This window comes from Myxine glutinosa, chromosome 9 (genome assembly GCF_964187855.1).
Source record: "Myxine glutinosa chromosome 9, kmMyxGlut1.1, whole genome shotgun sequence".
Taxonomy (NCBI): Eukaryota; Metazoa; Chordata; class Myxini; order Myxiniformes; family Myxinidae; genus Myxine; species Myxine glutinosa.
Window position 1 is genome coordinate 89,450,346 of NC_136269.1, and position 13,219 is coordinate 89,463,564.

General features: G+C 51.6%; 2 protein-coding genes across 10 annotated transcripts in view; both read left to right on the forward strand.

The window, feature by feature from the left end:
• The window catches only part of LOC144893635 (uncharacterized), a 1,058,663-nt gene that overhangs the window by 981,130 nt on the left and 64,314 nt on the right, over positions 1–13,219 (forward strand). The gene's annotated exons all lie outside the window — the stretch shown is intronic.
• Positions 1–13,219, forward strand: part of G2E3 (G2/M-phase specific E3 ubiquitin protein ligase) — a 171,166-nt gene that overhangs the window by 95,514 nt on the left and 62,433 nt on the right. For all 9 annotated transcript variants that reach the window (XM_078784508.1, XM_068100820.2, XM_068100821.2 and 6 more), the window contains exons 7-8: positions 8,431–8,537; positions 8,700–8,816. In XM_078784508.1, coding sequence (XP_078640634.1) covers positions 8,431–8,537; positions 8,700–8,816 — 224 coding nt within the window. The remainder of the gene's footprint in view (positions 1–8,430; positions 8,538–8,699; positions 8,817–13,219) is intronic.

Here is a 13,219-nt window from a genome sequence, read left to right on the forward strand (position 1 = left end):
CATCCGATCTTGATGAAACTTGGGTGGGAGGTTGATATCATGATCTAGTTGGGTCCTGCCTAGAGTGGGCATATTGCGCCCATTGTGGGAGGAGCGACGCCCGAAAAAGATGTCTTTTCAGGGGGTAATCGAGTTCAAGCTACATCTTCTCCGAGGGGGTTGGTGGAATCTGACAGGGGGTTTGGTATTTGGTTAGGCCAATGTCATGTGTCTAGCCCCATGGAGCTCGATTTTTCATTTTCGCCCCAAGGTCAAGGTCACAAGGTCACAAAATTTAGGAAAGACGATTTTTGATGGTTTTATTTCATTGTTCGCTTCCTGATAGGGTGAAATGTCATACATGATCTTATATTATAACATACATCATGAAATACAAGTTTTCCAACAAATTTCAGAATCTTCGACCTTGACCATTGAAGGTCACAAAGGTCAAATTTTCAAAGTTATCGGAATCGAACCGAATTTTCGGTATTGTGTAGCTAACTAAACTCATAACTGATTACACATTATTTTCTATCTCATTTCAAGGTCAGTAACCGTCGTTTTGACATTTCCGGGCCTGGCCTGTCCGGGCCTGTTTCGGTTATAGTCCATCCTTTGTCATTGAATACCGCTCGCTCGTGAACCATCGTCGTCTCCTTGCTTGGCGTTTTCATTTTCCTAATCGTTTAATGAACGCTTAATGTTTAATGAACGTTTAATCAGCATGAAATGTGAGGAATCTACTGGCGAAGCTTTTGTGCAACTTGTTTCTGAAGTTTTGTTAGGACTGAATCTTGACCTCAAGAACTCTGTTGGAAACTCAACTGATGGTGCAGCAAACATGCAGGGGTGCTACAAAGGCTTCAGTACTCTGCTGTCAAAGGAAGCTCCAATGCAGATCCATGTTTGGTGCCACGCACATGTGTTAAATCTCGTTGTGACCGAAGCTACAAGTGTTGTGGTGACTAGCGCTTCACTGTTCTCTACTGAATGACATTGCAGTATTCTTTCGGGAATCTTATCAGCAAATGAACATCTGGAGTCGACACTCCACTACTGTGCCATGAATGGGAACTATCGGAGAAACTCGATGGTGGTCAAAGGATGCCGCCTTGAAGAAGGTTTTTGGTTCATTCAACAATCCAACTGGAGCGCTTTTCATGGAAGTTATCACCACTCTTAATGCCATACTAGTTGCTGACCAGATCCAAGCAGCTGATAAGGCCAAGGTGAAGGGATACATTGACAGTCTCCTGAAGTTTGAAACAATTCTGACTGCACAAGTATATCTGCAAGTATTCTCCCGCACTACAGCGCTCTCCAAGTATCTACAAACTGTGCAACTGGATATGCTGACTGTGCACCGGATGGTGGATGAATTGCTAGAGAATATGCAGATGCTACGGGATGACTTCCAAGCTTGTCATGATGCAGCTGCAAAGTTTGTTCAATGGGCTAATGAACAGCTGGATGAAATGGATGTAAATCTTGTTATGGAAGAGTCCCTTCCTATAAAATGGCAAAGACGGCACAAATGCATTGATGGCGAACTGTCCATAGATGAGGCTACATCAGATTCTGACCCAATAAAGAAGTATCGCATTGAAGTGTACAACCGAATTTGTGGACATTATTGTCATTATTGTCTCTAATCCCTGGTGTTGGGCTAGCGGCTAGGGTGCCGGCTTAGGATCCTAGGATCCTGGGTTCGAATCTCGGTCGATCGCCGAATTAATGCCAGGGGGGTTGACTCAGCCTGTCATCCTTCCGAGGTCGGCTAATTGAGTACCAGTTCACTGGTAATTCCCTGTTTGTCGTTGAAGGCGGCAAAAAGGGTTGGCGTCAGGAAGGGCATCCGGCCGTAAAACATTGCTTCAAAAAGGGGACCAAAAAACAACAACTACCACGGTCCCCGAAAAGGCCAACCCCCGCTTTGCGGGGAAAAATGGCCTCTAAACGGTGGTTTTATTGTGAGCAGCATTGAGCAGCGGTTTGACAGATCAGCAACATTGTAGCGGCTGCCGCTGGGTGTTCACAATCGCCTTGCACCTATCAAGGACGCGGAGCGATCACCATGCCGGGCTCGTCCAGGACGCCCGGGCAGGCCCGCGCTCAACTTGCCAGGCCTCGTCCAGGACGCCCGGGCAGGCTCGCCCTCAACTTGCCAGGCCGCAGCCAGGACGCTGGGCCACGCCCCCTGGCGCCGGGCCTGGGCAAACCCCCTGGGTTAATAGATATATATTGCTGACCGATAAATGGGTTTTCAGAGTGCCTGAGTGTTTGATTTCAATAAAGCAACTCGGATGAATTCCAGCTTTTTGTCGCGTCCATTCTTCCGATCGACGTGGGAGCCCCAGCTCCTTCATTGGTGACCTATCGACATGGACACGGCAGTCGCCCTTAAACTGCCTACCTTCTGGGAGGCTCACGCGGCGGTTTGGTTCGCACAGGCGGAGTCCCTGTTCGCCCTGCGAGGCATCACGGCCGACGACACCCGCTTCCACCATGTGGTAGCTGCGCTCGGGTCGGCTGCGCGCGGCCCGCGCCCTGAGCCTCCTCGAAAGCCCGCCAGCCGCTGACAAATACGGCGCGATTAAGAAGCTTCTCCTCGATGCTTTCGCCCTCCCATCGGCGGAACGCGCACGGCGCCTGCTCGAACTGCCTGAGCTCGGCGACACGCGCCCTTCCGAGCGAATGGACTACATGCTTTCACTGCTCGGCGAGCACTCTCCGGCATTCCTGTTCCGGGAGCTGTTCCTCCGTCAGCTGCCTAACCCGGTACGCCTCGCCCTGGCAAGCACGACGATCACAGATCCCCGGGCCCTTGCCAGAGAAGCCGACAAGATCTCCGCTGCAGGACGGCGCATCGCAGCGGCGACATGGGACCCACCGCCGTCCGACGCAACAACCATGGCGCCCGAGCACCCGGCACGGCCGAACTGCCGACGCAATTGGCGGCCGCTCTACCGTGCCGACCACCTCCAGCACGACGACCGAGGCCTCCACCCGACCAAGCGTGGTGTTACTATCATGCCAGGTTCGGACAAAAGGCCCGGACATGCCGACCCCCGTGCACCTTCGGCAGGCCGGGAAACGGCCGGGCCGGCGTTCATTACCAGCCATGAGCGCCGGCCACACGGGCAACTTACTGTTCATCACGGATAAAGCGTCCGGACGGCGCTTCCTGTGCGACACCGGCGCCCAACTGAGCGTCATACCCGCCTCTGACCAGGACAGGCAATCCGCGGTTTGCGGCCCCTCCTTGGTTGCGGCCAACTGATCGACTATCCGCACCTTCGGCCCGCGCAACGTCACCCTCTGCTTCGGCGGCCAACGCTTTGCTTGGACGTTTGTAACCGCCAACGTGCCCATGGCTCTGCTAGGCGCCGACTTCCTCTGCGCACACGGACTGCTGGTGGACGTCCAACGGCGTCGTTTAATCAACGCTGAAACCTTCAGCTCCCTGGTATGCACATTGAGCAGCTCCGCGCCGACCGAGTTGGCATGCACCGTCCCGGCGGCGAACGAGTTTGCTCGCCTGCTCACGGAGTTCCCGGCCCTCACGCGGCCGACGTTTTCGGCTGTCGCAGTACGGCATGGGATCGAGCACCACATATCAACCACGGGCCCACCGGTCTACGCCAGGGCCCGCCGCCTCGACCCAGCCAAGCTCGCCGTAGCGAAGGCCGAATTCGACGCGTTGGAGCACCTCGGCATCGTGCGGCGCTCCGATAGCGCGTGGGCCTCGCCACTGCACATCGTGCCAAAGCCGGGGGGTGGATGGCGCCCGTGTGGCGACTACCGCCGTCTCAATGACGCTACCACCCCCGACAGGTACCCGATCCCGCATATCCAAGACTTCTCCGCCCGTCTGGCGGGACGGGTCATTTTTTCGAAAATTGATCTCATACGGGGATATCACCAGGTACCTGTCAGGGTGGCCGACGTCCCTAAAACGGCAGTCATCACGCCGTTCGGCTTATTCGAATTCTTGCGGATGCCGTTTGGTCTCAAGAACGCGGCTCAGGCGTTCCAGCGCTTGATGGACGGCGTGCTGCGTGACCTGCCGTTCCTTTTCGTTTACCTGGACGACATCCTCGTCGCCAGCACGTCCCGGGCCGAGCACCTCCTCCACCTCCGAACACTGTTCGGGCGCCTCAGCGAGCACGGCCTCATCGTCAACCCGGCCAAATGCCACTTCGGCACGACGGCCGTTGATTTTTTGGGCCACCACATCACCAAGAACGGGGCCGTGCCGCTGCCAACCAAGGTCGAGGCCATCACCACGTTCCCGCGTCCCCGCACCATAAAGGCCCTGCAGGAATTCCTGGGAATGGTGAATTTTTATCACCGCTTCGTGCCCCGCGCTGCTCAACTCATGCGGCCCCTCTACGAAGCCCTCCGGGGCAAGCCGGCCAAGCACGACATCGCCTGGTCCGCAGCAATGGATGCGGCCTTCCAACGCTCAAAGCGGGCCCTCGCCGACGCAACACTGCTCGCTCACCCGGTGCTCAACGCTCCCATCGCCCTCACCACGGATGCCTCCGACTACGCGGTGGGCGCCGTACATGAGCAATGGGTGAACGGGGTTTGGCAGCCACTCGCTTTTTTCAGCCGGCAGCTCCGGCCGAACGAGCTCAAATACAGCACGTTTGACCGGGAGCTCCTCGGTCTACACCTGGCCGTCCGCCATTTCCGCCACCTCCTGGAGGGCCGACCTTTCACGGCGTTCGTCGACCACAAGCCGTTGGTTTACGCCATGGCCAAGGTCACGGAGCCATGGTCGGCCCGCCAACAGCGCCACCTCTCCGCCGTGTCGGAGTTTACCACGGACATCCGGCACGTCGCCGGCAAAAACAACGCCGTGGCCGACTGTCTTTCCCGGGCCAGCGCGAACGCGGTCCACCTGGGCGTGGATTTTGCGCTTATGGCGGCGGACCAAACCACCGACACCACGGTGCAAGCCCTCCGGGCGGCGGACACGGGCCTCCGCCTGGCCGACATCCCCTGCGCGGACACTGTCCTGCTCTGCGACGTCTCCCAAGGCCAGCCTCGCCCCATCGTGCCCGTCACCTGGCAACGCCGCATCTTCGCCTCCCTCCACGGCCTTTCCCACCCGGGCCGGAAAGCTTCCCAGAAGCTGGTGTCGGCGCGTTTCGTCTGGCACGGCCTTCGTCGGGACGTCCGCGATTGGACCAGCACCTGCACGGCCTGCCAACGGGCCAAGGTCCACCGACACACCCAGGCCCCGCTGGCACCGTTCACCGTGCCCGAACGACGTTTCGACCACGTCAACGTGGATCTGGTGGGCCCCCTCCCCCCGTCACGGGGGTTCACACACCTGCTCACCATGGTGGACAGGACCACCAGGTGGCCGGAGGCCGTTCCCCTCGTCTCCACCACCACCGCCGACGTGGCGCAGGCTTTCATCGCCACCTGGGTCGCCCGCTTCGGCGCACCGGCGGACATCTCGTCAGACCGCGGACCACAGTTCACCTCCGAGCTGTGGGGCGCGGTCGCCCGCAACCTGGGGGTCAAGCTCCACCGTACTACGGCCTACCACCCCCAAGCAAACGGGTTGTGCGAGCGATTCCACCGCTCCATGAAGGCCGCGCTCATGGCCGGCCTTCAAGACGGCGGTTGGGCCGACCGGCTGCCGTGGGTCCTTTTGGGCCTTCGCACGGCCCCCAAGGAGGACCTCCAGGCATCCACCGCCGAGCTTGTCTATGGCCAGGTGCTACGCGTCCCGGGCGAATTCGTGCCCGACGCTACCAGTCCCTGGTCCGCAGCTCACCAGCGCTCGGACCTCCAGGAGGCCGCCCGACGGTTTGCCCCCGTGCCAACATCCCACCACGGTGACCCCCAGTCCTACGTCCCCCCAGCACTCCGCACAGCGGAGTATGTTTTTGTGCGTCACGACGCACATCGGTGGCCACTCCAGCCGCCGTACGACGGGCCCTTCCGGGTGCTGCGACGGGACGACAAGTCGTTCGTCATCGACATCGGCGGCAGGTCGGACCGGATTGCAGTGGACCGCCTCAAGCCGGCGCACGTGGACGTCGACCACCCACCACGGGTGGCCCTTCCGGCGCGGCGAGGCCGCCCCCCGTCCACGGTGCCCCCCACTCGACCGCCCACCACCTCACCGGACCCCCTCCCACGACCCGCCAGGGGTCGCTTCGGCCGGGTCATCAGGACCCCCCTCAAATTGACCCTGCCGGTGCAAGTCGATTCTGGGGGGACGTGTGTAGCGGCTGCCGCTGGGTGTTCACAATCGCCTTGCACCTATCAAGGACGCGGAGCGATCACCATGCCGGGCTCGTCCAGGACGCCCGGGCAGGCCCGCGCTCAACTTGCCAGGCCTCGGTCGGGACGCCCGGGCATGCCCGGGCATGCCAGGGCAGGCTCGCCCTCAACTTGCCAGGCCGCAGCCAGGACGCTGGGCCACGCCCCCTGGCGCCGGGCCTGGGCAAACCCCCTGGGTTAATAGATATATATTGCTGACCGATAAACGGGTTTTCAGAGTGCCTGAGTGTTTGATTTCAATAAAGCAACTCAGATGAATTCCAGCTTTTTGTCGCGTCCATTCTTCCGATCGACGTGGGAGCCCCAGCTCCTTCAACATCAACATTGTATGCTGATCTCTCACTTCTTCACCCAAGGAACTTTGATCAAGTGCCATCGGGAGCTATTGAAGAGCTACATAAACATTTGCTGAGATTTGATGATGGTGTCACTGCGGAACAACTACAAAAAGAACTGCGAAGCCTTGGAGAACAATGGTCAACACTGAAACAATCAGTAGCAGATGCTTATACAGTGCAGGAGAACAGTGAGTCTGAACAGGACAGGAAGACTCTGTCAAGTACATGTAAGTCATGTAAAGCCTGTCCTCTCTGCTGCTACAAGGTGCTCCTCAAGTTGAACCTCTTCACTGATGCCGACAAGAACATTGGGCTTGCCTACAAGCTGCTGCTAACGCTGCCTGTGTCACAAGTGGCATGTGAACGGTCTTTCTCTGCTTTGAAGAGAATCAAAAGCCGTCTGCGAAGTACAATGACACAAGAACATCTTGAGGCGTTCATGTTGATGTCTGTGGAAAAAGGGATCCTGGCCATACTTGACACTAAGGATATCATTGATGGTGTGGCTGCCAGAAGCAGCGAACTGCGCAGGCACCCACTCTCTAAACATGACATGTGCTTGTGTTACTGAAAATAAATTTAATTTTCAGTGGATTTTATTTAGTTTTTTTTTTCAAGCATTTTGTCTAGTTTCTCAGATAAGCAACATATTAATGAATAATGGGCCGACCTAGGTGAAGGATGTCCGGGCCGGTTTTAAGACCCAGTCCGCTACTGCCCATCCACCTCACACTCCACCCCTCCCTTCTCCTAAACATGATTAATATTTAATATCATTTTTAACTAATCCTGTGCATTGACAAGCTCCACATTTGACCTTCTCCTCGGTGTTAAGAAGCAACCAAACCAGATACGGTGTCTCCCTCTGGGACATCTACCTGAATGACAACTTCATCTTTCCAATTACAGACGTCCATTAAATAAATCGCCAAGCCTGCCATGTTCACGCAAGGTAATCCCGCAAGGTTCAAAGTCCATTTATTGACAGATGATTGGGGAGGTCGAGGATTGTTCTGATTCTTTCAATAAGGATAAAATTCTGCTGCGATAATTGTCATGCATATTGATTTGGCATTTGTGTAAAAAACATAATGCCTGATGCAAAAATGAACAAATATATGTCACATTTGCATCAACGGTAACAAATTGAGTAGTAAATGTTGAACTTGAATGTTAGGTTTGCTGTAATGTTTGATCATTTTGACACCGGTGTGGTGATTCTATCTCAATGCTTGTTTTATCATTGTTTTATATATGATTCTATCTGTAATGTTGTAATTTTATTGTCCCTCTATCTATTCGACATAATTACACAATTACTTTCCAGTTATTTTCATTTTCGACTCGGATGGCACTGACATCATCATCATCATCGCCATCATCATCATGCTTCAAATCTGAACTCTGCTATGCTTGAAAGCTTTTCAGTGAATTTATCATGTTTAGGACGTAGTTTCCACATGATGGAGTGGAGAATATGATTGGTAGATTGCCAATTCGGTATAGGAGAAGTGGCAGAAGATCAGGTTGAGCAAGATTAGGGAAGGTTGTTATATACGCACAGCAAAACACTACTTTCTGCATGCAAGACAATCTCATAAAAGAAGTATGACCAAAGCTCAGTAGAGTGAAAGTGGTGTGGGAACATCTGTGGTGAGTTGTTAATCCATTTTCTGTAATGAAAAAATCTTGTCTACTGTAACAATTGCCACCTACATTGTGTGCTTTCAATGGTCGTGATTTGGTGGAAAAGCTGGACAAAGCTGTGCAATTATAATTGATTCCATCAATTGTTTCTTTGCAGAAGTTGGCATTAAACTTTGGCCTGTACTTCTTCCGATGTCCTGCATGCAACAACAAGGTGGACTTCCAGAATGAAATGCTGTGCATGGGGATCCACATCCCACAAAGGTGTGAGCAATCACAAAGCTGTAAGCACACGTATTGTGCCACCATTGCTTCTCATTCATGGGATATTAAAGAAACGGCTATTTCAAAACTTTTATTGCTATGTTTCCCCTTTCCTGTGAAAGCAAATTTTTGTATCTTTCTCCCATATTATACACTGAATAGGGATGCATCATGGGAACTGGAGGAGAACGCATATGAAGATCTTTTGCAGCAGTATGAACACTGTGATCTGGAGCATTGCCTCTGCACCCATGGGCGTAACTTTGGAAGTTCAAAAGGGTGGGTGTGGCCAGCATTGATGCTTTGGGGTCTCAGCTGTTAAAATGTAGCTTCATTACCACAATGTAATCTGAGGAAGGGAGTGGGTTCATGTTTGCTACATCTCATACTCCTTTTATATGCAGCACGTGGCTGCGAGTAGTATAATTTGATGTCACAGCTGTGCTACTGATGTAATGTCCCCTGTAGGTTTGAAATTTCTAATTTCTTCATTGTGCCGATGATAGCTCGCCTACTCTTCACGAAGCACACCGTGGGATATTCAGCTTTCACCAACTAATGCCGGCAGATGGGATCCCAAAAGACCAGGGCAGGAATTTAGTATCGGGCTAGGGTACTGGTACACAATGTCTGACTTTAAAAGGCATAATGGTGATATTCGATAATTACAAGTGAATACTGACAATCAGTTCCTACAACCATAACAATATATGTGTGTATCTATTTGCGGGTTTCGCTTATTCGCGGTTGATAAATTGCGACCTGCTTCTCTAGTCGCGGCGATATATATCCCGTGAATTCGAGGTTTTTCGCGGGAGAAAAACAATTTTTTACGAGCTGCTAGCATGACAGTTAGAAAACTCATCTTTCACAAGCCACACACAAAGCAGCTGGACATATGCAAAAAAACATCTCACGATCATGACCTGCTTCTACATTTGTGGCGCTGTGCTTCGCATTTTCATGGCTTTCACAGCCAAGCAAGCTTCACATGATATTTCTCCATTCACACGGTAAAAAATTGCTTCGCAGGATATCCCATCATTCACACTGTGAAAAGCTTCACGGGATGTGATATCCTGCCGTTCACACGGTAAACATTGTTTCACGTGATATCCCGCCGATCACACAGTAAGCGTTGCTTTGCGGGATGCTTTGCGGGATCTCCCAACAGATGGTAAACATTGCTTTGTGGGATATCCCGCCATTCACTTTGTGAATAGCTTCACGTGGTAGTCGTGGTATCCCGCCGTTATTGACAGAGATGATTGGGGAGGTAAACAGGTAAACTTTGCTTTGCGTGATATCCCGTTATTCACACTGTGAACAGCTTCACGTGATATCCCCGTTCACATGGTAAACATTGCTTCGCGGGATATTCCGCCATTCACACTGTGAACAGCTTTGCGGGATATTCCACCAGCTGCATAATACATCATCTCCCGAGTTACTGTACAGAATGAAAACACTCCACCGTATCTATTAGTGCAATGAGCTGTCTCCCTTTTCCCCCATTTAAACAATGGCACGGCATGCATTCACGGATTTGTCTCGGCATTCACGGGACTTGCCTCAACATTCGTGGATTTTTGCGTTTTGGGAACCAATCCCCCACCCTTTTCCATTGAAACAATGCCAACTATTAACGGTTTTGCAATTCACGGATTTTCCACGAACGTATCCCTTGCGAATAGCGGGGTCCCACAGTATATATATATATATATAATATTATATATATATATATATATATATATATAGTGTAACGAATTTGAGAAGTGTAACGGTTTTGAGAAGTGTAACAATTTTGGAGAAAGTGTAACGAATGTGAAAAGTATGGTTTTGTAGTGTTTTAACTGACCCTCGTAGAGTAAATAAGGTCGAAGGACGTCCCCCTAGTTAATTCCATGAAACTTACACACAGGCCACGATATATCTTTTTAAATAGTTTATTTCCTTATTCTATGTAGGCTATATATGTGTTTCCCACTAGATTGACTCTGCATTGTATCAAACAAAATAAGCGTAGGCCCCTTTCAATTTCCCCAATCATCTCCGCTCTCCAAAGTTCCTTTCAAAAGCGGTGCGAGTGGTGTTCAATCTCGCAAGCCGCCATTGCCCATGTGCTAATCTCGGAGAAGAGGGGGGTAGGAGCCGCCAACTCACAGGCGTGGCATGTCGTCATGATCAAAGGGGGAATCGGACAGCCCTAACAGCCAACCAGGACCGCGGTGAGCGACCCGGTAGGCGTGCCCTCGCAGCCGGCGGCTTGATTCCTAACCGAGTAATAAAAGCGACTGGAAGGGACTGCTTCAGGAGATGACATGAGAGATGAGAGGAGAGATGAGCTGTGAGCTGTGAGATGAGAGATGAGAGACGCTCCAAACCAAAAAGGAGAGGTACTTGGAGATGAAACAAGCTTTGGAGAGACGCGCTGAGAGGAGGGAGACGGCTCCACCAGAAGGAGAGGAGCAGGTGTGATCGAGCCAGCGCGTGACGTCCACAGCATCAGCAGCGTCGACGCGACTGAGGGTTTTCCCGCCAAAAACGCGAAGAATTGGGAGCTGCTACCTCCCGCCCTGCCGGTTGCAGGGACCTGACCCTGCCTCCCTCTCCAGCAACCCACCTCCGCCATTCCTGCCTGCAATTTCCCCCGTGTAAGTGTGAACGTCGTCTGTCTTGAATGTTGTCCTGGGGTTTTAAAGTAAATTGAATAGTATAAGTTAACGATTCACTGTGTATCTGCTCCTTCCATTCGCTGAATATAACCGATTGCTCTCGTTGCTCTGGCTTGTGAAAATACATAATAAATCCTGTTATTCCTCCGTACTCTGTCTTCTTCTCTCTTCCTTCTCTTTCGGTCGCTTTAGAGGTTTCCCGATTGAATATCTGTGGTGCGATCTGGTCAACGTTGGGGGAGTCGGGCCAATTGGGGATCCTGTAACGGTCGCGGTTGGACCATCCGCTCGGCCCAAAGTAACATCTAAACCGCGATCCGTAACAATATATATATATATATATATATATATATCACACACACACATATATACAGACTTGGCATTTAATATGGAATATTTTTTTTGTGGGGGTCAACTTACTTTTCAAGATGACTCAGAACCAAAAGTTTATTGGAATTATGTTGAAACTATTCTAGATTTTGTTAACGTGACCTTTAAAAGAAACAAAAACCACATTTGACATTTTGAAGCAAATAAATTGATCCTTGAAAGTGATGTAAACTGATATCGAACTCAATTCACAGACAGTACTGTGTTAAACTTCTGTGCATTTTCCAGAAGTATCTCTTTATTTTGCACATTAGCCAAAATATTTTTTTAACAAAAACAAAAGTTAAATTACGACTGGGATTACGGACAGTAAAATTACAGTTCAGTACATCGTGTAACCCCCACGAGCATTCAGGAGAGCACGTACACGTTGAGGCATGCTGGTCACGAGATTTGCCAACGTTTTTTTTTTTTTTTTTTTTTTTTTTTGTATACAAGATCGAGGCTCGTGAAAGAGCGAACATTAATCACACAGAAAGACAAACCGACACATAAAACATAACATCGGGAGCGGTAGACAAGATGGGGAGAGAGGGGGAAGGACACAAACACAACATTTGAGAGCAGGGACCGAGAGACATGGAGACATCGAGAGATCTGAGAGAGGGCGAGGGCTTTGGGGGGGGGGGCATGGGAAGGGGGCGGTGGGAGAGGTATAAAACATATGGACACTGCCAGGACTTCCAGGAAAGAAGTTGGAATTTCAAACAAGGTGGATCTGGGGTGAATTAGCGGGGGTAGAAAAGATCAAGGTTTTGGATGGGGGAAGATAAGAGATGGTGGTGAACAGCTGTTTTAAAGACCTGGAGGGAGGAGTGGGATTGAAGGGAGTGAGGGAGTTTGTTCCAGAGGCGGGAGAAAAGAGGAATGAAAGAGTGAAGGTGAGCAGAGAGCCGAGATTTTGGCAGTTTAACCATCAGAGGGTTGCTGGCAGATCTTGTGCGACCTGTAGGAATATTTGGGGGACAGAGCACAGAGAGAGCTGGGGGTGCAAGGCCGGAGAGGAGTCGGTAGAAGACAGAAAGACCACCTACCTGCCTGCGGTGAGTGAGTGAAAGGCCCTCAGAGATAGCTTCATCGTGGGAGATTCCAATAATTCTGAAAGCTTTGGTTTCGACAGCGTGAAGCCGGGCTAGGTGTGAGGCAGGAGCACCGGCCCATAGGGGAGAACAGTATTCCATTGAGCTGCGGATGAAAGCCTTGTATGTGGTGAGGAGCTCAGGTGTGCCGAGGAAGGACTTCGCACGACGGAGGATGCCCAGTCGGCGACTGGCTTTGGAGGCCAGCTTGGAAATGTGGTTTTCCCAAGAAAGATCATGGCAGATAGTGAGACCCAAAAGCTTGAGCGACAGAACTTCTTGGAGAGGATTGTTGAGAAAGTAGATGGGAGGGTTGTCCAGTCGATCTTTTCGGAGAGACATTGTAAGAGTGTGAGATTTGTCAGGATTGAAAGACATGTTCCACTTGTTTGACCAGTCTGTGATTTTGTCCAGGTCTTCAGAGAGTGAGGAGGCTGCAGACTGCCGATCTGAGGGAAGAGGAATGGAGCGGCAGAGAGTGGAGTCATCAGCAAAGAGATAGAGAGGATTTTTAAGAGAGTCAGAGAGATCATTGATG